Raw genomic sequence first — 25,226 nt, 5'->3', positions numbered from 1 at the left:
GTAAAGTTTGAACCTGAAATAGTTTGAATTCATTCAAGTTTTAATGTTTCACAGAAGTTTAAATAAACATGATGGAAAAATAATACATGAAGAAACTTTAACCAAACAACTGAGACTTTACTCCTGTCTGTCCTCCTGTCTGACGTCTTCCTGTCTGTCCTCCTCCCTGACGTCTTCCTGTCTGTCCTCCTCCCTGACGTCTTCCTGTCTGTCCTCCTCCCTGTCTTGTCTCTCGTCCTCCCCTGTGGAGGTGTTTTCTGTGTCGTAGATGATGTCCTCAGGGTTGGGGGCGGGGGGACAGAAGTCCTCCTCAGGCAGAATCTTCTGGAAGATGTCCTCCGCCTGCAGAGACACACGTTTAGTTAGAATCTGCCGTCGCTCTTTTGAAGCGTCTTAATTAGCAAACGTCCGACAGCTCCACAGTGCGCGGTTAGCTACTGATCCGTCTCGAACAAAGTAAACGTTCACCTGATTCGTCAGTCTGTTTTTAATTTGAGTAAACAGACCGTCCTCGGTCTCACCTGTCTGACAGCGTGGTCGTGTCCCAGAGCGCCGTCCGGCCCGGAGCACACGTATACATTTGCCGGGAGGTCGTGACCTTCTGCCTCCAGCCCAGAACCGTCGGCCATGTTGAAGTACAGGCACCAGAGGACAGACGGGCGCTTCTCTACACACACAAGCACACACACACTTATATTTATTCTTTGTCAGTGGAACGATCAAAAAACATTTTCCAGCAGATTTCACACGATTGTATGTAAACACCGCTCAATATAAGACGTCTCACGTGTTGATGAATAAATGGATTCATTAAAACAATAATAATAATGAATCGTTGCTGCAGCTCTCCGTCCTCATCAGCTGTGATGAATCTCTTTAAACCGGCGTGTGTGTTATAATTAAAAGCAGAGGAAAGTGATGAATGAACTGGAGACAGAGAGAAAGCTCACAGGAAGTCAGAAAGTCTGTTTATTAAATTAATCTGTTTTACTGCAGCGGGATGAACCCAAAATAAAGATATTTATCTGTGAGTAAATCTCAATAAACAGATCAACAGGGAGCAGAAATAAATCCGTCAGGATCAGTAAACAGGACCTGCTGTCAGGTCTGCAGGACGACAAACAAACATCTCTTAAAATGCTTGTTTTCTGAAGGGAGTTTGGTTGATCAGCGCTAAGCTAACTGTAGCTGCTCCATGAGGCATAAACATGTTTCTACACACACATCTACACACTGTGTACCTTTAATTAACGAAATGTGTGCGTTACCTTGGTCATGTGACTCAGGCGTGCGGAACATCCTGGTTACCACGGGCGACAGATCCTCGTAGGCGGAGCCAACTGACTGACAGGTGAGGTGGACCAGATCTGCAGAGAAAGTTTTCACCTCTTATTATATTGTGAAGCTTTACGGCTCAAAGACATAAACATAACTGCTCAGTAGAAATGAGTATGAGGTGAATTCTAACGTTATCATGATGTGTTCAAAGTAATCTTGTAAAACGTAGTTCTTAGTAATAATAATAAGAATACATTTTATTTGGAGGCGCCTTTCAAGACGCCCAAGGACCAAATACAAGAGATGAAAACAGCAGACGCAGGAAGATGTTTTCAATATAAAACAGATTATTAAACATCTTTAAACTGCTAATGCTAAAGCAGATATTTAAATACAAACATTTAGTGGGTGTTGAGAATCGTGGAGTTTCACTGGTTTGGTATCAAACACTACGTTTGTGGAGTCACGACTTAAAGCAGAACCTGGAGGGTTTAAGTTGTTATTAACTATTATTAATAGTTATTATTGTAATTACTGAGCATGAGTTTTAAATCTTCCTCACATATTGAACAGATGAGATTAAATATTGAAATTAAAGAGTTTATTAAAACAAACATTTCACACTTTCTCTGATCAATGACTAAAATTATTAAACGATTAACAAAAGATTTTTCTGCCAATCATTAATCTACCATGTGTCTCGAAAAATACTGGTTTTATTTTTCATTTAGACGTCATGAGGTGTGTGTGTGTGTGTGTGTGTGTGTGTTTAGATAAATGGTGTTTTGTTTTAAAGGCGTTCAGGACCACTGACTCAGTAACCAATCACACTGCAGCATCAGGACAACAGAAGAAGAAGATCTGACAGGCGGAACACACACAGCAGAGTGTGTGTGTCTGTGTGTGTGTGTGTGTCTGTGTGTGTGTGTGTGTGTGTGTGTGTGTCTCATTAATCAGTGTTTGTGTTGGTGGTTTCATCAGTTTTCTCCTGAAGGACGCTGCAGGAGAGTTTTCAGACCGTCCTGCTTCTTATCTTACATCTCACATATTTTATATTTTCTTTTATATATTATATCTTAAATAATATATAAATTGTATATTTAATATATTATGTTTGATATATTTTTACACTTTACATTTTATATATTAATTATATTAAATATTTAATATATTATATATGTTATGTATTTGATATTGTATAGATTATATCTTATATATTTTATATAAATATAAATTGTTTATTTTACATATTTTAAATTATATTTAGGTTGGACTCTATTCTTCTCCGGAGTTGCCCAAGGTGTGAGGCGTCGGGCCGGGGTGGGGATACTCACTAGCCCCCGGCTGAGCGCCGCTACGTTGGAGTTTACCCCGGTGGAGTTTATCCCGGTGGACGAGACGGTCGCCTCCCTACGCCTTCGGGTTATGGGGGGGAAACTCTGACTGTTGTTTGTGCCTATGCCCCAAACCGCAGTTCTGAGTATTCGGCCTTCTTGGAGACCCTGAATGGAGCCCTGCAGGGGGCTCCAGTAGGGGACTCCGTAGTCTTGCTGGGAGACTTCAACGCACACGTGGGAAACGATGGAGACACCTGGAGAGGCGTGATTGGGAGGAACGGCCTCCCTGATCTAAACCCGAACGGTCGTTTGTTGTTGGACTTCTGTGCTAGTCATGGAATGGCCATAACAAACACCATGTTCGAACATAAGGATGCTCATAAGTGTACGTGGTACCAGAGCTCCCTAGGCCAAAGGTCAATGATCGGTTTCGTAATCGTATCATCTGATCTGAGGCCGCATGTTTTGGACACTCGGGTGAAGAGAGGGGCGGAGCTGTCGACTGATCACCATCTGGTGGTGAGTTGGATCAAAGGGTGGGGGAAGACTCTGGACAGACCTGGTAAACCCAAACGGGTAGTGCGGGTGAACTGGGAACGTCTGGAGGAAGCCCCTGTCCTGGAGATCTTTAACTCACACCTCCGGCGGAGCTTTTCAGACATCCCTGTGGAGGTGAACCATTGAACCTGAGTGGGCGATGTTCAAAACCTCTATTGCTGAAGCTGCAGTGATGAGCTGTGGTCCCAAGGTCTTAGGTCTTTTATATATATTATATATTATATATTTTATATATTATATATTTTATATATCTTATATATCTTATCTTGTACATTGTATCTTTTATATATTATATATTATATTATTATAGCCTGAAGGATTCTTCAAATGACAAGATAATAATATTTCCATTCTCACAGTCTGTAGAGATAGAAATACTGATTAAAATAGATATAATAGATAACATTAACGTGCCCTCCCCCACCCTCACATGTTCCTGGGATGCAGGTCATCGTGGAGGGACAGAGCTCCACCATCCTCACCACAGGACCGCCTGCTGCTGGGGGGACCATGACCATGGAGACCTGGGGGGTCAGACAGAGAAGTCGTTAATGAAAAACCTCCTCTGAGTGTTAAAAACCAGATTAGTTTCATCTTATTACTGAACACTGCAGGCTGACACACACACACACACACACACACACACACACACACACACACACACACACACACACACACACACACACACACACACACACACGAAGATCTATGAAACATCATAATTCAATATTTAACTCACTCCTAATTAGTGAGGAGTGTGTGTGTGTGTGTGTGTGTGTGTGTGTGTGTGTGTGTGAGTTCAGACAGATGAAATTGGGGAAGTTCTTCAGTAATTGACTTTTTTTAAGGGACTGTTCGTCTCTGATTTCCTTTTTGATCTTTTTGATCACTTTGGTGGCTGAAGGACACGGAGATATAATAACACAGAACCTCACACACACCTACTGTAGGATCCACACAGAACCTCACACACACCTACTGTAGGAACCACACAGAACCTCACACACACCTACTGTAGGAACCACACAGAACCTCACACACACATGATTTACCTGCTGCTCTGACTCACTGGGCAGCAGCGAGCCATCTGTGATCAGAACAGCTCTGGAGAGAAACCTGGAGACAAAGAAACTTTATTATTATTATTCATCTTCATGAGGGTGGAAGGACACTGCACGGGTTTTAGGGGGAGGTTAGGTGACGGAGGTTAAATCAAATCAAATTTATTTGTATAGCCCAATATCTGTGCTTAGACCCTCTGTCCTTAGACCCTCTGTCCTTACACCCTCTGTCCTTAGACCCTCTGTCCTTAGACCCTCTGTCCTTAGACCCTCTGTCCTTAGACCCTCTGTTCTCAGACCCTCTGTCCTTAGACCCTCTGTTCTTAGACCCTCTGTTCTTAGACCCTCTGTCCTTAGACCCTCTGTCCTTACACCCTCTGTCCTCAGACCCTCTGTTCTTAGACCCTCTGTCCTTACACCCTCTGTCCTTAGACCCTCTGTCATTAGACCCTCTATCCTTACACCCTCTGTACTTAGACCCTCTGTCCTTACACCCTCTGTCCTTAGATCCTCTGTCCTTAGACCCCCTCTGTCCTTAGACCCCCTTTGTCCTTAGACCCCCTCTGTCCTTAGACCCTCTGTCCTTAGATCCTCTGTCCTTAGACCCTCTGTCCTTAGACCCTCTGTCCTTAGACCCTCGCATCGCACAAGGAAAAACTTCCTAAAAGAAACCCCATAATTAAAGAGGGAACATGTAAGAAACCTCAGGGAGAGACAGAGGAGGGATCCCTCTCCCAGGACGCACAGACATGCAGTAGATGTCGTGTGTACAGGATAAACAACAACATTTGACAGAAATTATGTTGTGTTGAAAGTTTGGATGAATCCAGGAAAATGTCAAAAAGACTTCCCGGTTTCCAGCAGGACCAGGGCAGCAGGTTAGGTGACGGAGGTTGGGTGATGGAGGTTAAGTGGTGGAGGTTGGTGATGGAGGTTGGGTGACGGAGGTTAAGTGATGGAGGTTAAGTGATGGAGTTTAAGTGATGGAGGTTGGGTGATGGAGGGTTAAGTGATGGAGGTTAAGTGATGGCGGTTGGGTGATGGAGGTTAAGTGATGGAGGTTAGTGATGGAGGTTAAGTGTAGGAGGTTAAGTGATGGAGGTTAAGTGTAGGGAGGTTAAGTGATGGAGGTTAAGTGATGGAGGTTAAGTTAGGTCGCGGTTGGGTGCTCGCGGTTGGTGCTCGCGTTGGGTGCCGGAGGTTAAGTGATGGAGGTGCTGGAGGTTGGGTGATTGGTTGTGGCGGTTACTGCTGGCGGTTCCGTGTGGCGGTTAAGTGCTGGCGGTTCCTGCTGGCGGTTCCGTGCTGGAGGTTCCGTGATGGCGGTTCGTGATGGGTTGGGTGCCGGAGGTTCCGTGCTGGCGGTTCCGTGGGTTGGGTGCTGGCGGTTCCGTGCTGGCGGTTCCGTGCTGGCGGTTCCGTGTGGGTGATGGAGGTTAAGTGATGGAGGTTAGTGATGGAGGTTAAGTGTAGGAGGTTAAGTGATGGAGGTTAAGTGATGGAGGTTAAGTGATGGAGGTTAAGTGATGGAGGTTAAGTGATGGAGGTTGGGTGACGGAGGTTAAGTGATGGAGGTTAAGTGACGGAGGTTAAGTGACGGAGGTTAAGTGATGGAGGTCAAGTGATGGAGGTTAAGTGATGGAGGTCAAGTGATGGAGGTTAAGTGATGGAGGTTAAGTGATGGAGGTTAAGTGATGGAGGTTGGGTGACGGAGGTTAAGTGATGGAGGTTAATTGATGGAGGTTAAGTGATGGAGGTTAAGTGATGGAGGTTAAGTGATGGAGGTTAAGGGATGGAGGTTGGGTGACGGAGGTTAAGTGATGGAGGTTAAGTGATGGAGGTTAAGTGATGGAGGTTGGGTGACGGAGGCTAAGTGATGGAGGTTTAAGTGATGGAGGCTAAGTGATGGAGGTTAAGTGATGGAGGTTGGGTGACGGAGGCTAAGTGATAGAGGTTAAGTGATGGAGGTTAAGTGATGGAGGTTAAGGGATGGAGGTTGGGTGACGGAGGTTAAGTGATGGAGGTTAAGTGATAGGTGGATACTGACCTGGGGGGTGTGGCCACCCTCTTCCTGTCCGCCCCCACAAAGCCCTCCTCTACGATGAAATGGCTACAGTTGATTCGCTGTCCTCGGCTGTCAATCACCGCCTTACACCTGAGAGAAGACACCATGACGGTAAAGACACTAAATATAACGACAAAGAAAATTACAGTCGCAGCTTTTGTGATTTGAATATTTCACTCTATGAAATTGTGATTTCAATATAAAAATGATTGATTTTTGTGTCACATACACACACACACACACACACACACGAAACCCATTATCGGGAATAATGATGCGCACAAAAGCTCATCCATAACCTCTGACAAACACACACACCAGCACGAGAAGGTCACACACACATGAAGTTAACAGATAATATTCACAAACACAGTCAGAGCTCCTCGTGTGTCTCACAGCTTCCTTTTTAGCAATGTTTGCGACATTAGCTCTGTCAGCAACGATAGCTCTGCCGGCAACGTTAGCTCTGTCGGCAACATTAGCTCTGTTGGCAACGTTAGCTCTGTGAGCAATGTTAGCTCTGCGAGCAACGTTAGCTCTGTCAGCAACGTTAGCTCTGTCAGCAACGTTAGCTCTGTCAGCAACATTAGCTGTCAGCAACGTTAGCTCTGTCAGCAACATTAGCTGTCAGCAACGTTAGCTCTGTCGGCAACGTTAGCTCTGTCAGCAATGTTAGCTCTGTCAGCAACGTTAGCTCTGTCAGCAACATTAGCTGTTAGCTGATGAAGAAGATGAAGATGAAGGAGAAGAAGAAGGAGATGAAGGAGAAGAAGAACAAGAAGGAGAAGAAGGAGAAGGAGTGTAGTATGTGTAGTATTACAGTAGTACTGCAGTAGTATGTGTAGTATTACAGTAGTACTGCAGTAGTATGTGTAGTATTACAGTAGTACTGCAGTAGTATGTGTAGTATTACAGTAGTACTGCAGTATGTGTAGTATTACAGTAGTACTGCAGTAGGATGTGTAATAGTAGTACTGCAGTAGTATGTGTAGTATTACAGTAGTACTGCAGTAGTATGTGTAGTATTACAGTAGTACTGCAGTAGTATGTGTAGTATTACAGTAGTACTGCAGTATGTGTAGTATTACAGTAGTACTGCAGTATGTGTAGTATTACAGTAGTACTGCAGTAGGATGTGTAGTATTACAGTAGTACTGCAGTAGTATGTGTAGTATTACAGTAGTACTGCAGTAGGATGTGTAGTATGACAGTAGTACTGCAGTAGGATGTGTAGTATGTGTAGTATTACAGTAGTACTGCAGTAGGATGTGTAGTATTACAGTAGTACTGCAGTAGGATGTGTAGTATGTGTAGTATTACAGTAGTACTGCAGTAGGATGTGTAGTATTACAGTAGTACTGCAGTAGTATGTGTAGTATGTGTAGTATTACAGTAGTACTGCAGTAGGATGTGTAGTATTACAGTAGTACTGCAGTAGGATGTGTAGTATTACAGTAGTACTGCAGTAGTATGTGTAGTATTACAGTAGTACTGCAGTAGGATGTGTAGTATTACAGTAGTACTGCAGTAGGATGTGTAGTATGTGTCGTATTACAGTAGTACTGCAGTAGGATGTGTCGTATTACAGTAGTACTGCAGTAGGATGTGTAGTATTACAGTAGTACTGCAGTAGGATGTGTAGTATTACAGTAGTACTGCAGTAGGATGTGTAGTATTACAGTAGTACTGCAGTAGGATGTGTAGTATTACAGCAGTACTGCAGTAGGATGTGTAGTATTACAGCAGTACTGCAGTAGGATGTGTAGTATTACAGCAGTACTGCAGTAGGATGTGTAGTATTACAGCAGTACTGCAGTAGGATGTGTAGTATTACAGTAGTACTGCAGTAGGATGTGTAGTATTACAGCAGTACTGCAGTAGTATGTGTAGTATGTGTAGTATTACAGTAGTACTGCAGTAGGATGTGTAGTATTACAGCAGTACTGCAGTAGGATGTGTAGTATTACAGCAGTACTGCAGTAGGATGTGTAGTATTACAGCAGTACTGCAGTAGGATGTGTAGTATTACAGCAGTACTGCAGTAGGATGTGTAGTATTACAGTAGTACTGCAGTAGTATGTGTAGTATTACAGTAGTAGGATGTGTAGTATTACAGTAGTACTGCAGTAGGATGTGTAGTATTACAGTAGTACTGCAGTAGGATGTGTAGTATTACAGCAGTACTGCAGTAGGATGTGTAGTATTACAGTAGTACTGCAGTAGGATGTGTAGTATTACAGTAGTACTGCAGTAGGATGTGTAGTATTACAGCAGTACTGCAGTAGGATGTGTAGTATTACAGTAGTACTGCAGTAGTAGTACCTGTTGGAGTCCCGCTCCAGCAGCAGCCCACTCACAGAGTGTCTCAGACAGTACACTCCTCCGAACACTGCACACATCCTGAAACAACAACGTCAGCTGATTCAGCATCATCCAATCAGCACCAGGGAAACATCACCAGCTGCAGTATTAATGTGGACAGTGAGGAAAACCTTTTTTACCTCAACAACACTGAATCCTGTCATTTAATAGTTTGGTTGTTAAGGGACTTTTAATAATAGTACTTTAGTAATACATCAAGATATAATTATGTCTCTAATTGCACAGATTAAGGGGTTTTGTCGGGGATAAAAGCCCTCCGTTTACAATACTTTAAAGGGGCTTTAATTCGGAGAATATTTTCATGTCATAGATTTTAAGCATTTTGTTGACCCTTTAAAAAACCCTTAAACAAAAAGATTGAGCAGGGAAAAGTTATTAATATATAAACATAACATATATATAAATATATATCTATATACATTTTATATATATTAAATACTCCTGGAAGGGGTTGGACTCTATTCTTCTCCGTACTGTGTCTTTGTACTGTCTGTCTCTCTGTACTGTCTGTCTCTCTGTACTGTCTGTTTCTCTGTACTGTCTGTCTCTCTGTACTGTATGTTTCTCTGTACTGTCTGTCTCTCTGTACTGTCTGTCTCTCTGTACTGTCTGTCTCTCTGGACTGTATGTCTGTCTGTACTGTACGTCTTTGTACTGTCTGTCTCTCTGTACTGTCTGTCTCTCTGTACTGTCTGTCTCTCTGTACTGTACGTCTTTGTACTGTCTGTCTTTGTACTGTCTGTCTCTCTGTACTGTCTGTCTTTGTACTGTCTGTCTCTCTGTACTGTCTTTCTCTCTGTACTGTCTTTCTCTCTGTACTGTCTGTCTCTCTGTACTGTCTGTCTCTCTGTACTGTCTGTCTCTCTGTACTGTCTGTCTTTGTACTCTCTGTCTCTCTGTACTGTTCTCTGTACTGTCTTTGCACTGTCTGTCTCTCTGTACTGTCTGTCTCTCTGTACTGTACGTCTTTGTACTGTCTGTCTTTGTACTGTCTGTCTCTCTGTACTGTCTGTCTCTCTGTACTGTCTTTCTCTCTGTACTGTCTGTCTCTCTGTACTGTACGTCTTTGTACTGTCTGTCTTTGTACTGTCTGTCTCTCTGTACTGTCTTCTCTCTGTACTGTCTTTCTCTCTGTACTGTCTGTCTTGTACTGTCTGTCTTGTACTGTCTGTCTCTCTGTACTGTCTTTCTCTCTGTACTGTCTGTCTCTCTGTACTGTCTGTCTTTGTACTCTCTGTCTCTCTGTACTGTCTTTCTCTCTGTACTGTCTGTCTTTGCACTGTCTGTCTCTCTGTACTGTCTCTCTCTGTACTGTACGTCTTTGTACTGTCTGTCTTTGTACTGTCTGTCTCTCTGTACTGTCTGTCTCTCTGTACTGTCTTTCTCTCTGTACTGTCTGTCTCTCTGTACTGTACGTCTTTGTACTGTCTGTCTTTGTACTCTCTGTCTCTCTGTACTGTCTGTCTCTCTGTACTGTCTGTCTTTGTACTGTCTGTCTCTCTGTACTGTCTGTCTCTCTGTACTGCATGTCTCTCTGTACTGTCTGTCTCTCTGTACTGCATGTCTCTCTGTACTGTCTTTCTCTCTGTACTGTCTGTCTTTGTACTGCATGTCTCTCTGTACTGCATGTCTCTCTGTACTATCTGTCTCTCTGCACTGTCTGTCTCTCTGTACTGTCTGTCTCTCTGTACTGTCTGTCTCTCTGCACTGTACGTCTCTCTGTACTGTATGTCTCTCTGTACTGTCTGTCTCTCTGTACTGTCTGTCTCTCTGTACTCTCTGTACTGTCTGTCTCTCTGTACTGCATGTCTCTCTGTACTGTCTGTCTCTCTGCACTGTCTGTCTCTCTGTACTGTCTGTCTCTCTGTACTGTCTGTCTCTCTGTACTGTCTGTCTCTCTGTACTGTCTGTCTCTCTGCACTGTACGTCTCTCTGTACTGTCTGTCTCTCTGTACTGTCTGTCTCTCTGTACTGTCTGTCTCTCTGTACTGTCTGTCTCTCTGTACTGTCTGTCTCTCTGCACTGTACGTCTCTCTGTACTGTCTGTCTCTCTGTACTGTCTGTCTCTCTGTACTGTATGTCTCTCTGTAATGTCTGTCTCTCTGTACTGTCTGTCTCTCTGTACTGTCTGTCTCTCTGTATGTCTCTCTGTACTGTCTGTCTCTCTGTACTGTCTGTCTCTCTGTACTGTCTGTCTCTCTGTATGTCTCTCTGTACTGTATGTCTCTCTGTACTGTATGTCTCTCTGTACTGTATGTCTCTCTGTACTGTCTGTCTCTCTGTATGTCTCTCTGTACTGTCTGTCTCTCTGTACTGTCTGTCTCTGTCTCTCTGTACTGTCTGTCTCTCTGTCTGTCTCTCTGTACTGTATGTCTCTCTGTACTGTCTGTCTCTCTGTACTGTCTGTCTCTCTGCACTGTACGTCTCTCTGTACTGTACGTCTCTCTGTACTGTCTGTCTCTCTGTACTGTCTGTCTCTCTGTACTGTACGTCTTTGTACTGTCTGTCTTTGTACTGTCTGTCTCTCTGTACTGTCTGTCTTTGTACTGTCTGTCTCTCTGTACTGTCTGTCTCTCTGTATGTCTCTCTGTACTGTATGTCACTCTGTACTGTCTGTCTCTCTGTACTGTCTGTCTCTCTGTATGTCTCTCTGTACTGTCTGTCTCTCTGTATGTCTCTCTGTACTGTATGTCTCTCTGTACTGTCTGTCTCTCTGTACTGTCTGTCTCTCTGTATGTCTCTCTGTACTGTCTGTCTCTCTGTACTGTCTGTCTCTCTGTACTGTCTGTCTCTCTGTACTGTCTGTCTCTCTGTACTGTCTGTCTCTCTGTACTGTCTGTCTCTCTGTATGTCTCTCTGTACTGTCTGTCTCTCTGTACTGTCTGTCTCTCTGTACTGTCTGTCTCTCTGTACTGTCTGTCTCTCTGTCTGTCTCTCTGTACTGTATGTCTCTCTGTACTGTCTGTCTCTCTGTACTGTCTGTCTCTCTGCACTGTACGTCTCTCTGTACTGGACGTCTTTGTACTGTCTGTCTCTCTGTACTGTACGTCTTTGTACTGTCTGTCTCTCTGTACTGTCTGTCTTTGTACTGTCTGTCTCTCTGTACTGTCTTTCTCTCTGTACTGTCTGTCTCTCTGTACTCTCTGTCTCTCTGTACTGTCTTTCTCTCTGTACTGTATGTCTCTGTACTGTATGTCTTTGTACTCTCTGTCTCTCTGTACTGTCTTTCTCTCTGTACTGTCTGTCTTTGCACTGTCTGTCTCTCTGTACTGTCTGTCTCTCTGTACTGTCTGTCTCTCTGTACTGTACGTCTTTGTACTGTCTGTCTTTGTACTGTCTGTCTCTCTGTACTGTCTGTCTTTGTACTGTCTGTCTCTCTGTACTGTCTTTCTCTCTGTACTGTCTTTCTCTCTGTACTGTCTGTCTCTCTGTACTGTCTTTCTCTCTGTACTGTCTGTCTCTCTGTACTGTATGTCTCTGTACTGTATGTCTTTGTACTCTCTGTCTCTCTGTACTGTCTTTCTCTCTGTACTGTGTCTTTGCACTGTCTGTCTCTCTGTACTGTCTGTCTCTCTGTACTGTCTGTCTCTCTGTACTGTACGTCTTTGTACTGTCTGTCTTTGTACTGTCTGTCTCTCTGTACTGTCTGTCTTTGTACTGTCTGTCTCTCTGTACTGTCTTTCTCTCTGTACTGTCTTTCTCTCTGTACTGTCTTTCTCTCTGTACTGTCTGTCTCTCTGTACTGTACGTCTTTGTACTGTCTGTCTTTGTACTCTCTGTCTCTCTGTACTGTCTTTCTCTCTGTACTGTCTGTCTTTGCACTGTCTGTCTCTCTGTACTGTCTGTCTCTCTGTACTGCATGTCTCTCTGTACTGTCTTTCTCTCTGTACTGTCTGTCTTTGCACTGTCTGTCTCTCTGTACTGTCTGTCTCTCTGTACTGCATGTCTCTCTGTACTGTCTGTCTCTCTGTACTGTCTGTCTCTCTGTACTGTCTGTCTCTCTGTACTGTCTGTCTCTCTGTCTGTCTCTCTGTACTGTATGTCTCTCTGTACTGTCTGTCTCTCTGTACTGTCTGTCTCTCTGCACTGTACGTCTCTCTGTACTGGACGTCTTTGTACTGTCTGTCTCTCTGTACTGTACGTCTTTGTACTGTCTGTCTCTCTGTACTGTCTGTCTTTGTACTGTCTGTCTCTCTGTACTGTCTTTCTCTCTGTACTGTCTGTCTCTCTGTACTCTCTGTCTCTCTGTACTGTCTTTCTCTCTGTACTGTCTGTCTCTCTGTACTGTATGTCTCTGTACTGTATGTCTTTGTACTCTCTGTCTCTCTGTACTGTCTTTCTCTCTGTACTGTCTGTCTTTGCACTGTCTGTCTCTCTGTACTGTACGTCTTTGTACTGTCTGTCTTTGTACTGTCTGTCTCTCTGTACTGTCTGTCTTTGTACTGTCTGTCTCTCTGTACTGTCTTTCTCTCTGTACTGTCTTTCTCTCTGTACTGTCTGTCTCTCTGTACTGTCTTTCTCTCTGTACTGTCTGTCTCTCTGTACTGTATGTCTCTGTACTGTATGTCTTTGTACTCTCTGTCTCTCTGTACTGTCTTTCTCTCTGTACTGTGTCTTTGCACTGTCTGTCTCTCTGTACTGTCTGTCTCTCTGTACTGTCTGTCTCTCTGTACTGTACGTCTTTGTACTGTCTGTCTTTGTACTGTCTGTCTCTCTGTACTGTCTGTCTTTGTACTGTCTGTCTCTCTGTACTGTCTTTCTCTCTGTACTGTCTTTCTCTCTGTACTGTCTTTCTCTCTGTACTGTCTGTCTCTCTGTACTGTACGTCTTTGTACTGTCTGTCTTTGTACTCTCTGTCTCTCTGTACTGTCTTTCTCTCTGTACTGTCTGTCTTTGCACTGTCTGTCTCTCTGTACTGTCTGTCTCTCTGTACTGCATGTCTCTCTGTACTGTCTTTCTCTCTGTACTGTCTGTCTTTGCACTCTGTCTCTCTGTACTGTCTGTCTCTCTGTACTGCATGTCTCTCTGTACTGTCTGTCTCTCTGTACTGCATGTCTCTCTGTACTGTCTTTCTCTCTGTACTGTCTGTCTTTGTACTGTCTGTCTCTCTGTACCGTCTGTCTCTCTGTACTGCATGTCTCTCTGTACTGTCTGTCTCTCTGCACTGTCTGTCTCTCTACTGTCTGTCTCTCTGTACTGTCTGTCTCTCTGCACTGTACGTCTCTCTGTACTGTCTGTCTCTCTGTACTGTCTGTCTCTCTGTACTGTCTGTCTCTCTGTCTGTCTCTCTGTACTGTATGTCTCTCTGTACTGTATGTCTCTCTGTACTCTCTCTGTACTGTCTGTCTCTCTGTACTGTATGTCTCTCTGTACTGTCTGTCTCTCTGCACTGTACGTCTCTCTGTACTGTATGTCTCTCTGTACTGTCTGTCTCTCTGTACTGTCTGTCTCTCTGTCTGTCTCTCTGTACTGTATGTCTCTCTGTACTGTACGTCTCTCTGTACTCTGTACTGTCTGTCTCTCTGTACTGCATGTCTCTCTGTACTGTCTGTCTCTCTGCACTGTCTGTCTCTCTGTACTGCATGTCTCTCTGTACTGTCTGCATGTCTCTCTGTACTGTCTGTCTCTCTGTACTGTCTGTCTCTCTGTACTGTCTGTCTCTCTGCACTGTACGTCTCTGTACTGTCTGTCTCTCTGTACTGTCTGTCTCTCTGTACTGTCTGTCTCTGTCTGTCTCTCTGTACTGTATGTCTCTCTGTACTGTATGTCTCTCTGTACTGTATGTCTCTCTGTACTGTCTGTCTCTCTGTACTGTCTGTCTCTCTGTACTGTCTGTCTCTCTGTACTGTCTGTCTCTCTGTACTGTCTGTCTCTCTGTCTGTCTCTCTGTACTGTATGTCTCTCTGTACTGTCTGTCTCTCTGTACTGTCTGTCTCTCTGCACTGTACGTCTCTCTGTACTGTATGTCTCTCTGTACTGTCTGTCTCTCTGTACTGCATGTCTCTCTGTACTGTCTGTCTCTCTGTACTGTCTGTCTCTCTGTCTGTCTCTCTGTACTGTATGTCTCTCTGTACTGCATGTCTCTCTGTACTGTCTGCATGTCTCTCTATACTGTCTGTCTCTCTGTACTGTCTGTCTCTCTGTACTGTCTGTCTCTCTGTACTGTCTGTCTCTCTGCACTGTACGTCTCTCTGTACTGTCTGTCTCTCTGTACTGTCTGTCTCTCTGTACTGTCTGTCTCTCTGTACTGTATGTCTCTCTGTACTGCATGTCTCTCTGTACTGTCTGTCTCTCTGTACTGTCTGTCTCTCTGTATGTCTCTCTGTACTGTATGTCTCTCTGTACTGTCTGTCTCTCTGTACTGTCTGTCTTTGTACTGTCTGTCTCTCTGTACTGTCTTTCTCTCTGTACTGTCTTTCTCTCTGTACTGTCTGTCTCTCTGTACTCTCTGTACTGTCTGTCTTTGTACTCTCTGTCTCTCTATACTGTCTTTCTCTCTGTACTGTCTGTCTCTCTGTACTGTATGTCTCTGTACTGTATGTCTTTGTACTCTCTGTCTCTCTGTACTGTCTTTCTCTCTGTACTGTCTGTCTTTGCACTGTCTGTCTCTCTGTACTGTCTGTCTCTCTGTACTGTCTGTCTCTCTGTACTGTACGTCTTTGTACTGTCTGTCTTTGTACTGTCTTTCTCTCTGTACTGTCTTTCTCTCTGTACTGTCTTTCTCTCTGTACTGTCTGTCTCTCTGTACTGTACGTCTTTGTACTGTCTGTCTTTGTACTCTGTCTCTCTGTACTGTCTTTCTCTCTGTACTGTCTGTCTTTGCACTGTCTGTCTCTCTGTACTGTCTGTCTCTCTGTACTGCATGTCTCTCTGTACTGTCTTTCTCTCTGTACTGTCTGTCTTTGCACTGTCTGTCTCTCTGTACTGTCTGTCTCTCTGTACTGCATGTCTCTCTGTACTGTCTGTCTCTCTGTACTGCATGTCTCTCTGTACTGTCTTTCTCTCTGTACTGTCTGTCTTTGTACTGTCTGTCTCTCTGTACCGTCTGTCTCTCTGTACTGCATGTCTCTCTGTACTGTCTGTCTCTCTGCACTGTCTGTCTCTCTGTACTGTCTGTCTCTCTGTACTCTCTGTCTCTCTGCACTGTACGTCTCTCTGTACTGTCTGTCTCTCTGTACTGTCTGTCTCTCTGTACTGTCTGTCTCTCTGTACTGTCTGTCTCTCTGTCTGTCTCTCTGTACTGTATGTCTCTCTGTACTGTATGTCTCTCTGTACTCTCTCTGTACTGTCTGTCTCTCTGTACTGTCTGTCTCTCTGCACTGTACATCTCTCTGTACTGTATGTCTCTCTGTACTGTCTGTCTCTCTGTACTGTCTGTATCTCTGTCTGTCTCTCTGTACTGTATGTCTCTCTGTACTGTACGTCTCTCTGTACTCTCTGTACTGTCTGTCTCTCTGTACTGTATGTCTCTCTGTACTGTATGTCTCTCTGTACTGTCTGTCTCTCTGTACTGTCTGTCTCTCTGCACTGTACGTCTCTCTGTACTGTCTGTCTCTCTGTACTGTCTGTCTCTCTGTACTGTCTGTCTCTCTGTCTGTCTCTCTGTACTGTATGTCTCTCTGTACTGTACGTCTCTCTGTACTGCATGTCTCTCTGTACTGTCTGTCTCTCTGCACTGTCTGTCTCTCTGTACTGCATGTCTCTCTGTACTGTCTGCATGTCTCTCTGTACTGTCTGTCTCTCTGTACTGTCTGTCTCTCTGTACTGTCTGTCTCTCTGCACTGTACGTCTCTCTGTACTGTCTGTCTCTCTGTACTGTCTGTCTCTCTGTACTGTCTGTCTCTCTGTACTGTCTGTCTCTCTGTACTGTCTGTCTCTCTGTACTGTCTGTCTCTGTCTGTCTCTCTGTACTGTATGTCTCTCTGTACTGTATGTCTCTCTGTACTGTATGTCTCTCTGTACTGTCTGTCTCTCTGTATGTCTCTCTGTACTGTATGTCTCTCTGTACTGTCTGTCTCTCTGTACTGTCTGTCTCTCTGTACTGTCTGTCTCTCTGTACTGTCTGTCTCTGTCTGTCTCTCTGTACTGTATGTCTCTCTGTACTGTCTGTCTCTCTGTACTGTCTGTCTTTGTACTGTCTGTCTCTCTGTACTGTCTTTCTCTCTGTACTGTCTTTCTCTCTGTACTGTCTGTCTCTCTGTACTCTCTGTCTCTCTGTACTGTCTGTCTTTGTACTCTCTGTCTCTCTATACTGTCTTTCTCTCTGTACTGTCTGTCTCTCTGTACTGTATGTCTCTGTACTGTATGTCTTTGTACTCTCTGTCTCTCTGTACTGTCTTTCTCTCTGTACTGTCTGTCTTTGCACTGTCTGTCTCTCTGTACTGTCTGTCTCTCTGTACTGTCTGTCTCTCTGTACTGTACGTCTTTGTACTGTCTGTCTTTGTACTGTCTGTCTCTCTGTACTGTCTGTCTTTGTACTGTCTGTCTCTCTGTACTGTCTTTCTCTCTGTACTGTCTTTCTCTCTGTACTGTCTGTCTCTCTGTACTGTACGTCTTTGTACTGTCTGTCTTTGTACTCTCTGTCTCTCTGTACTGTCTTTCTCTCTGTACTGTCTGTCTTTGCACTGTCTGTCTCTCTGTACTGTATGTCTCTCTGTACTGTCTGTCTCTCTGTACTGCATGTCTCTCTGTACTGTCTTTCTCTCTGTACTGTCTGTCTTTGTACTGTCTGTCTCTCTGTACCGTCTGTCTCTCTGTACTGCATGTCTCTCTGTACTGTCTGTCTCTCTGCACTGTCTGTCTCTCTGTACTGTCTGTCTCTCTGTACTGTCTGTCTCTCTGCACTGTACGTCTCTCTGTACTGTACGTCTCTCTGTACTGTCTGTCTCTCTGTACTGTCTGTCTCTCTGTACTGTCTGTCTCTCTGTCTGTCTCTCTGTACTGTCTGTCTCTCTGTACTGTCTGTCTCTCTGTCTGTCTCTCTGTACTGTATGTCTCTCTGTACTGTATGTCTCTCTGTACTGTATGTCTCTCTGTACTGTATGTCTCTCTGTACTATCTGTCTCTCTGTACTGTCTGTCTCTCTGCACTGTACGTCTCTCTGTACTGTATGTCTCTCTGTACTGTCTGTCTCTCTGTACTGTCTGTCTCTCTGTCTGTCTCTCTGTACTGTATGTCTCTCTGTACTGTACGTCTCTCTGTACTGTACGTCTCTCTGTACTCTCTGTACTGTCTGTCTCTCTGTACTGCATGTCTCTCTGTACTGTCTGTCTCTCTGCACTGTCTGTCTCTCTGTACTGCATGTCTCTCTGTACTGTCTGCATGTCTCTCTGTACTGTCTGTCTCTCTGTACTGTCTGTCTCTCTGCACTGTACGTCTCTCTGTACTGTCTGTCTCTCTGTACTGTCTGTCTCTCTGTACTGTATGTCTCTCTGTACTGTATGTCTCTCTGTACTGTCTGTCTCTCTGTATGTCTCTCTGTACTGTATGTCTCTCTGTACTGTCTGTCTCTCTGTACTGTCTGTCTCTCTGTACTGTCTGTCTCTCTGTACTGTCTTTCTCTCTGTAATGTCTCTCTGTACTGTATGTCTCTCTGTACTGTCTGTCTCTCTGCACTGTTTGTCTCTCTGCACTGTCTCTCTGCACTGTACGTCTCTCTGTACTGTACGTCTCTCTGTACTGTCTGTCTCTCTGTACTGTCTGTCTCTCTGTACTGTATGTCTCTCTGTACTGTCTGTCTCTCTGTACTGTCTGTCTCTCTGTCTGTCTCTCTGTACTGTATGTCTCTCTGTACTGTCTGCATCTCTGTACTGTCTCTCTGCACTGTACGTCTCTCTGTACTGTCTGTCTCTCTGTACTGTCTGTCTCTCTGTACTGTATGTCTCTCTGTACTGTCTGTCTCTCTGTACTGTCTGTCTCTCTGTCTGTCTCTCTGTACTGTATGTCTCTCTGTACTATCTGTCTCTCTGTACTGTCTGTCTCTCTGCACTGTACGTCTCTCTGTACTGTATGTCTCTCTGTACTGTCTGTCTCTCTGTACTGTCTGTCTCTCTGTCTGTCTCTCTGTACTGTATGTCTCTGTACTGTACGTCTCTCTGTACTGTACGTCTCTCTGTACTCTCTGTACTGTCTGTCTCTCTGTACTGCATGTCTCTCTGTACTGTCTGTCTCTCTGCACTGTCTGTCTCTCTGTACTGCATGTCTCTCTGTACTGTCTGCATGTCTCTCTGTACTGTCTCTCTGTACTGTCTGTCTCTCTGTACTGTCTGTCTCTCTGTACTGTATGTCTCTCTGTACTGTATGTATCTCTGTACTGTCTGTCTCTCTGCACTGTCTGTCTCTCTGCACTGTACGTCTCACTGTACTGTACATCTCTCTGTACTGTCTGTCTCTCTGTACTGTCTGTCTCTCTGTACTGTCTGTCTCTCTGTCTGTCTCTCTGTACTGTCTGTCTCTCTGTACTGTCTGTCTCTCTGTCTGTCTCTCTGTACTGTATGTCTCTCTGTACTGTCTGTCTCTCTGTCTGTCTCTCTGTACTGTCTGTCTCTCTGTACTGTATGTCTCTCTGTACTGTCTGTCTCTCTGTCTGTCTCTCTGTACTGTCTGTCTCTCTGTACTGTCTGTCTCTCTGTACTGTCTGTCTCTGTATGTTGAGACCTTCCTATTAAATTACTTAATAAAAACTACATTTCTAAATATAAATTCATTGTGAGTAAAAACTGTATTTTCAGTAAAAGTCTTCCTGACAACATCTTTTCTCAGCCTCAACAGAGTTCATGTAGCCCAATCACATTCAGTAAACTGACACACTAACACCTTGTATAGTGTGTGTGTGTGTGTGTGAGTGTGTCTCAGCTGAGAAGTAATATCCGCTGAGGATCATCTAATATGTAAATGAGCTGAGCCTTGGGCGACACCTCCCTCATTAATATTCATGCTCTGCTCTAATGAGACAGCAGCCGTCACCATGACAACCAACTGATCTGCCTCCAGGAAGTTACCGACCGCGAGATGCCGCAGCACGTCAGCTGCAGAAGAAGAAGTCCATCCAAACAATAACTGCAGCGTTTAAAGTCCACAAGTCAACATTTACTGTTTTTGTCTCACTTCAGAACACATTTGTTGGAGTTTAGCCTCAAAAACTACATTTGTGTAGTCGTACATTTATATAACAATGAGCAAAAATCTTTTTAATTCGACGGCAGACGTTGGAATAAAGAGATGTAGTACGAGGGTGGCACCACATGGTTCTTACCTACAGAAACACTGCGGTATCTCTCCGAGGCCGTAGACAGGGAACAGGAAGGGCGTGTTGCCGTAGCGACCCAGGCAACGCAAGAAGTGACGCGTGGAGGCCAGGCCCTCCTCTGTGGGCGTGTCTTCTGTCACCATGGCAATGGAGTGAAGCAGGAAGTGCTGCAGGTTCTCACCGAGCTGCTGGTCAGTGAGGAACTCCAAATATGGCCGACCGTTGTAGGCTGGAGGGAAAGGGGGGTAAAGGACTACATTACCCACAATGCTCCGGTTGTACTTATAATGTCAGCAAAAGTTGAAATCTGTGCCATATGATATGATCCAAAATTATTAAGACAGCTTTATTTTTTAAATGCAGCGCTCTAAAATTATATTTAACGTAACGTCCACTACTGACGACGTTTTGCCTGCTGATCCCCACTCAGAAACCTTTTCCCAATTTCCTGAAATGTGTGCACTGCTGTGATGTCAGTTAGTCAGGTGACGCGTCTCACCTCGCTGCTCCTCCGTCTCCTCCGCACAGGAAGTGAGGAAACGCATCAACTTCCTCTTCTCCACCACCGAAAGCTGACGACTCGCAAACACGTCGGCTCTGCTGCAGGGCACCTTAGTGACAGACAGGTACAGAGAAACAGACAGGTACACAGAGAGATAGACAGAGAGAGCGACAGAGAGAGACAGAGAGAGAGAGCGACAGAGACAGAGAGAGAGAGCGACAGAGAGAGAGACAGAGAGAGAGACAGAGAGAGAGACAGAGAGAGAGAGACAGAGAGAGAGAGACAGAGTGAGACAGAGAGAGACAGAGAGAGAGACAGAGAGCGACATACAGACAGGTAGAGAGAGAGAGCGAGAGAGAGAGAGAGAAGAGAGACAGAGAGACAGAGAGAGAGAGCGAGAGAGAGCGACATACAGACAGGTAGAGAGAGAGAGACAGAGAGACAGAGAGAGAGACAGAGAGAGAGCGACATACAGACAGGTAGAGAGAGAGAGAGAGAGACAGAGAGAGACAGAGAGACAGAGAGAGAGAGAGAGAGAGACAGAGAGAGCGACATACAGACAGGTAGAGAGAGAGAGAGAGAGACAGAGAGAGAGAGACAGAGAGAGACAGAGAGAGACAGAGAGAGAGAGACAGAGAGAGAGAGAGACAGAGAGAGAGACAGAGAGACAGGTAGAGGAGAGCGAGAGAGAGAGAGAGAGAGACAGGTACAGAGAGACATACAGACAGAGACAGAGAGAGAGACAGGTATTGAGAGAGAGAGACAGGCACAGAGAGACAGACAGGTACAGAGAGAGACAGACAGGTACAGAGAGACAGGTAATGAGAGAGAGAGAGACAAGTATAGAGACAGACGGGTACAGAGAGAGAGAGACAGGTCAACAGACAGACAGCCAGGTTCCTATATATTTGTGATATTTGGCTTTATAAATAAAATGGACTCAAATGTGAACACACAGACAGGTGCACACACCTGTTCCACCTTCCCTTGGCGATAGGTGAGTATCCTGGTGACGTTCTTGAACTCTGCATAGCGACTGACATTTGATTTGATGAGCAGATCGACCAATGAGCCGCGAGAATACATGAGCTGAGGAAGAAGGAAAACATGTTAACAAGAACAATAAACATTATAATGTTTATTATACATTACAATTTAAAATACAATGTATATTATAATATATATTATAATATATATTATAATATATTTATGTTATGTTATATTGTTATGTAATGTGCTAATGCTAATGTATTTAAATAAAGTTGCTACATGATGTCATGTTGTTGTATAACCTCGTGTTACCTTGGAGACCAGGTCGATGTTGAACCTGCGTCCTTCCTTCACCAGCTGAGCGTAGCTGATCTTCTTCCTGGTTGGCTCTGATTGGCTCGGAGCAGCAATGGGGGTTGGTTGATGTGCATTTGGCTCCTCCCCCTCATTCTGGGAGGCCTGTGTGATTGGTGGAAACATCTGTCAACCCGAGACCATCATTCAGAGCTGTGATCAGCTGTAAATTCTTACAGTAATAATTGATTATTTATAACACTTAAGACCTGAAGAAGATCAAATGTGTCCTTATTGGTCAGCTGTTCTCCGTCTCTGGCTGCTGTCTCCTCGGGCTTCTGGTGTGATTCCTCTTCCTTTAAATCTAAAGTGAAAAACACATTTCTTAAATAGTTTCTGACGTTTTCTCCGACTGTGAATCCTGAATCTAAAATACTTAAGTTCTGGAGACTTTTTCTGCAGAATTCAAATGAATTATATTTATTACATTGCGGTGTTTTAGTGAAGCATCGATATTTGAGCAGAATCAAACCTGCAGATTCTGATGTTTCTTTGACAGCGTCTTCGTCAGCTGCTCCTCGCTCTTCTTCTGTGGTGTTTGGAGTTTCCTCCTCCTCATCTTCCTCACTGAGAACAACATTAATAACTTCATTAATGATTTAGTGATATACGTGTCTCAGGACTGGAGTTCACTCATCAAACCAAATTTACAAATTACAAAAAATAAAAACAAGAAAGTGGAGAATCATTTTGAGGCACTGGAAGGCTTTTAATGTGAAACATCTGTGCAGGAAGTGTCAGCAAGGTTTACCTGGTGAAGCAGAACACCTGCAGGTTACTGATGGATGCGGAGTCTGAGTTTGACAGGTAGATTAGCTCCTCCCCTTCCTCTAACAGGCTCGACCAATCCTGAACCTCCTCTGGCTGAGGCCCCTCCTACATCACACACACACACAGGTTAATATGAGTCATCATGCTCAGCAGCCAATCACAGTGCAGCGTTGTACTCACATGGTGCTGTTGTATCCAGGTGAGCAGAGCGTTGAAGGTGAAGCTGGCCCAGTTAGCTGCATAATAACTCCTCCTGAACACACACTCTACAGTCAGTCCACCATGTCTTGATTCTGTCGTTTAATAATATATTCTGATGACTAATATTATAATATCTGATACATATCTGACCTGTCGAGGTGAAGGACTCTCTGCCCGACTCTGGAGAAGGCTGCTGCGACCACCGACTCAGCAAGACCTGAACACATGATCAATAATCTGTAATCTGTCATCTATAATCTGTAATATGTAAATCTGTCATCTGTAATCTATAATCTGTAATCTATAGTGTGTAATCTATAGTGTGTAATCTATAATCTATAATCAATGTCAATGTGCGCGATAAACACATCTTGAAAGACTGCGATAAACATTTTAATTTTTTTATTCATCAAGCAATTAGTTGTGATTCAGCAGTAACTTTAATATTTGAAGCTAAAGTTCCTGCAGGATTATTTTTGTTGGATCTTCAATGTTATTTACACGCTTTGGACAAATGTGTCGGCTAAATTAAATGTTTATTTATCACAGGTAAAATCACGATCGCAATATTCAACAACGTTCAATTACATATTTTCCTCAGATCGTGCAGCACATAAAGGACGATATTGACTAAAAACTGGAACTTTTACATCATTTGGCGAAGATTCCTGTATTTTTTATATTGCAAAATATATTGCAGGAAAAACAATATCAGTGTCTTTCCTAACATCGTGCTGCCCTCGTTTATTTACCTGAAAGCTTTTATTGTGAAATATACTTTTGAGTTGTTTTAATGGTTTTATTTTGTTACTGTATTGATGCCATCACCAAAATATAATGGTAAATATTATACTTCACAAATTATACTTTTACTTAGAAAGAGCTCTCTCTTTCTAAAACTGTCATATTGTTCATATTTGTTATAGTATTTTAAGATATTTTTATTTTTCTATATTTATGTTCTTGACTATTTCCTCCTAATATGTTTATTGTATGTACCAAAACACCAAGTCAAAGTATGTGTAAACATGATTCTACTTATTTAACCCTTTTTATGATTCTGTGACATGTGTGTATGTAAACATCAGTTAGTCAGTTTATTATTGTGTATTCATGCTGCTAAGCTAACTGTTAGCATCACAGCAGCTCTCTTAAGACTGTTAGCACAACAGGCTAAGGTTAGCATCAGGCTAAAGCTGAGCAGCACAGTGAAACAATATATAAAGCTAACAAAGCTAACGTTAGCTCCACTGCGAACATTAACAAACAAACAGCAGCAGTGATGTTGGTGTTTGTTATTCCCTGCAGCTAACACAGCAGCCTGGGCGTTAGCTGCTAGCCGCAGTCATTTGAAATGAATTGGCCGTTAGCCGCTAGCTAACACCCAAAATGACCACAGCCCCCAGTGTTCGGACCGGATTTAAACCAGGTTTCCGGGATGTTTTGGAACCAAAAATCCGTGAGACCGAGCGGAGACACGTTCAGGTACATGACCCGGATCATAAAATGTCATAAAAACTCAGGTGTTTCTGTACCTGTGCCCAGAATGACGACGTCAAATTCAGACGGCAGATCCTCGGCGGCCATGTTGTTAGCAGGGACAAACACAAAATCACGTGACACGGAGAGCGTCACTGATCAATCAATAACAACAAGAACAAGAACAAGAGTAGTAATATTACTATTATTATTATTAATAACCATAGTAACAACAATCAATAACTACAATGTAACAGATAATCTAATTTCATGTTTGAACTTTTTTATTCTATTGTTTGTCAAAATATTTTTTATTAAATCTTCTGGTGACTAAACTATGACAAAAACTAAACTGCAGAATATAAGTAAGATATTGACTCTATATAAATATATAATTAACCTATTAACAGGGGAAAGAAAAAACATATATATAATAAAAACCTGTATAAATATGATGAGGTATACGATAGTAACGGATGTAATCAGATTACCAAAAATAAGAATCTATAATCAACTCAGATTACATTAAAACAATTGTGATTAGATTATAGTAACATTGTCAAGGATATTGATTACATTTATAATTAGGTCTTTAAAATACGGCAATTACCAAACTTCTTTTCATGACAATCAATGCAATTCATGAAAAGGTAATATTATTTTTTTAATGATGATTCATGGATAATAGAGTTTTTATTTACATAGAAAATGGAAGATGAGTAAAGTCCTTCATGCTGAATATACAAAATGTTTTCATTATGATGGTTCGCTGTGCATCATCCTGCCTATTTACACGGCTACTTACTAAATTAACCAATAATTAAACGAAATTGATTTTGATGATTTAATAACGATTGTTTTGCTAAAAAGAACATCATTGAAGTCAGTGATGATCAGCAACACCTTCTTCTTCTGTGGTGCTTTCTGCCACTGCCAAGTCCTGCACACACACACTCACACACATGTACACACACACATACACACACAGACACACACATAG

The 25,226-nt window shown here is 43.4% G+C and overlaps 1 protein-coding gene across 2 annotated transcripts; it reads right to left on the bottom strand.

The window, feature by feature from the left end:
* Positions 1-19: 19 nt before the first annotated feature.
* Positions 20-24,373, bottom strand: chm (CHM Rab escort protein). 2 transcript variants are annotated; one of them, XM_029448373.1, is made up of 17 exons: positions 24,283-24,373; positions 22,898-22,964; positions 22,727-22,799; positions 22,527-22,651; positions 22,248-22,342; positions 21,985-22,079; positions 21,734-21,880; positions 21,404-21,520; positions 20,429-20,540; positions 19,936-20,158; positions 8,622-8,699; positions 6,282-6,389; positions 4,226-4,289; positions 3,598-3,697; positions 1,269-1,367; positions 522-667; positions 20-342 (listed from the first exon to the last, which is right to left on the bottom strand). In XM_029448373.1, exons 1-17 carry the CDS (start codon positions 24,332-24,334, stop codon positions 118-120), a joined length of 1,926 nt encoding a protein of 641 aa, XP_029304233.1. In that variant the 5' UTR covers positions 24,335-24,373; the 3' UTR covers positions 20-117. The 2 variants fall into 2 exon arrangements, with proteins under 2 accessions (XP_029304233.1, XP_029304234.1); XM_029448374.1 differs by having other exon boundaries at positions 3,604-3,697.
* Positions 24,374-25,226: the final 853 nt, after the last annotated feature.

This window comes from Cottoperca gobio, chromosome 14 (genome assembly GCF_900634415.1).
Source record: "Cottoperca gobio chromosome 14, fCotGob3.1, whole genome shotgun sequence".
NCBI lineage: Eukaryota > Metazoa > Chordata > Actinopteri > Perciformes > Bovichtidae > Cottoperca > Cottoperca gobio.
The sequence above is the reverse complement of the archived record's forward strand: the minus strand, read 5'-3'. Positions and strand labels throughout refer to the sequence as shown.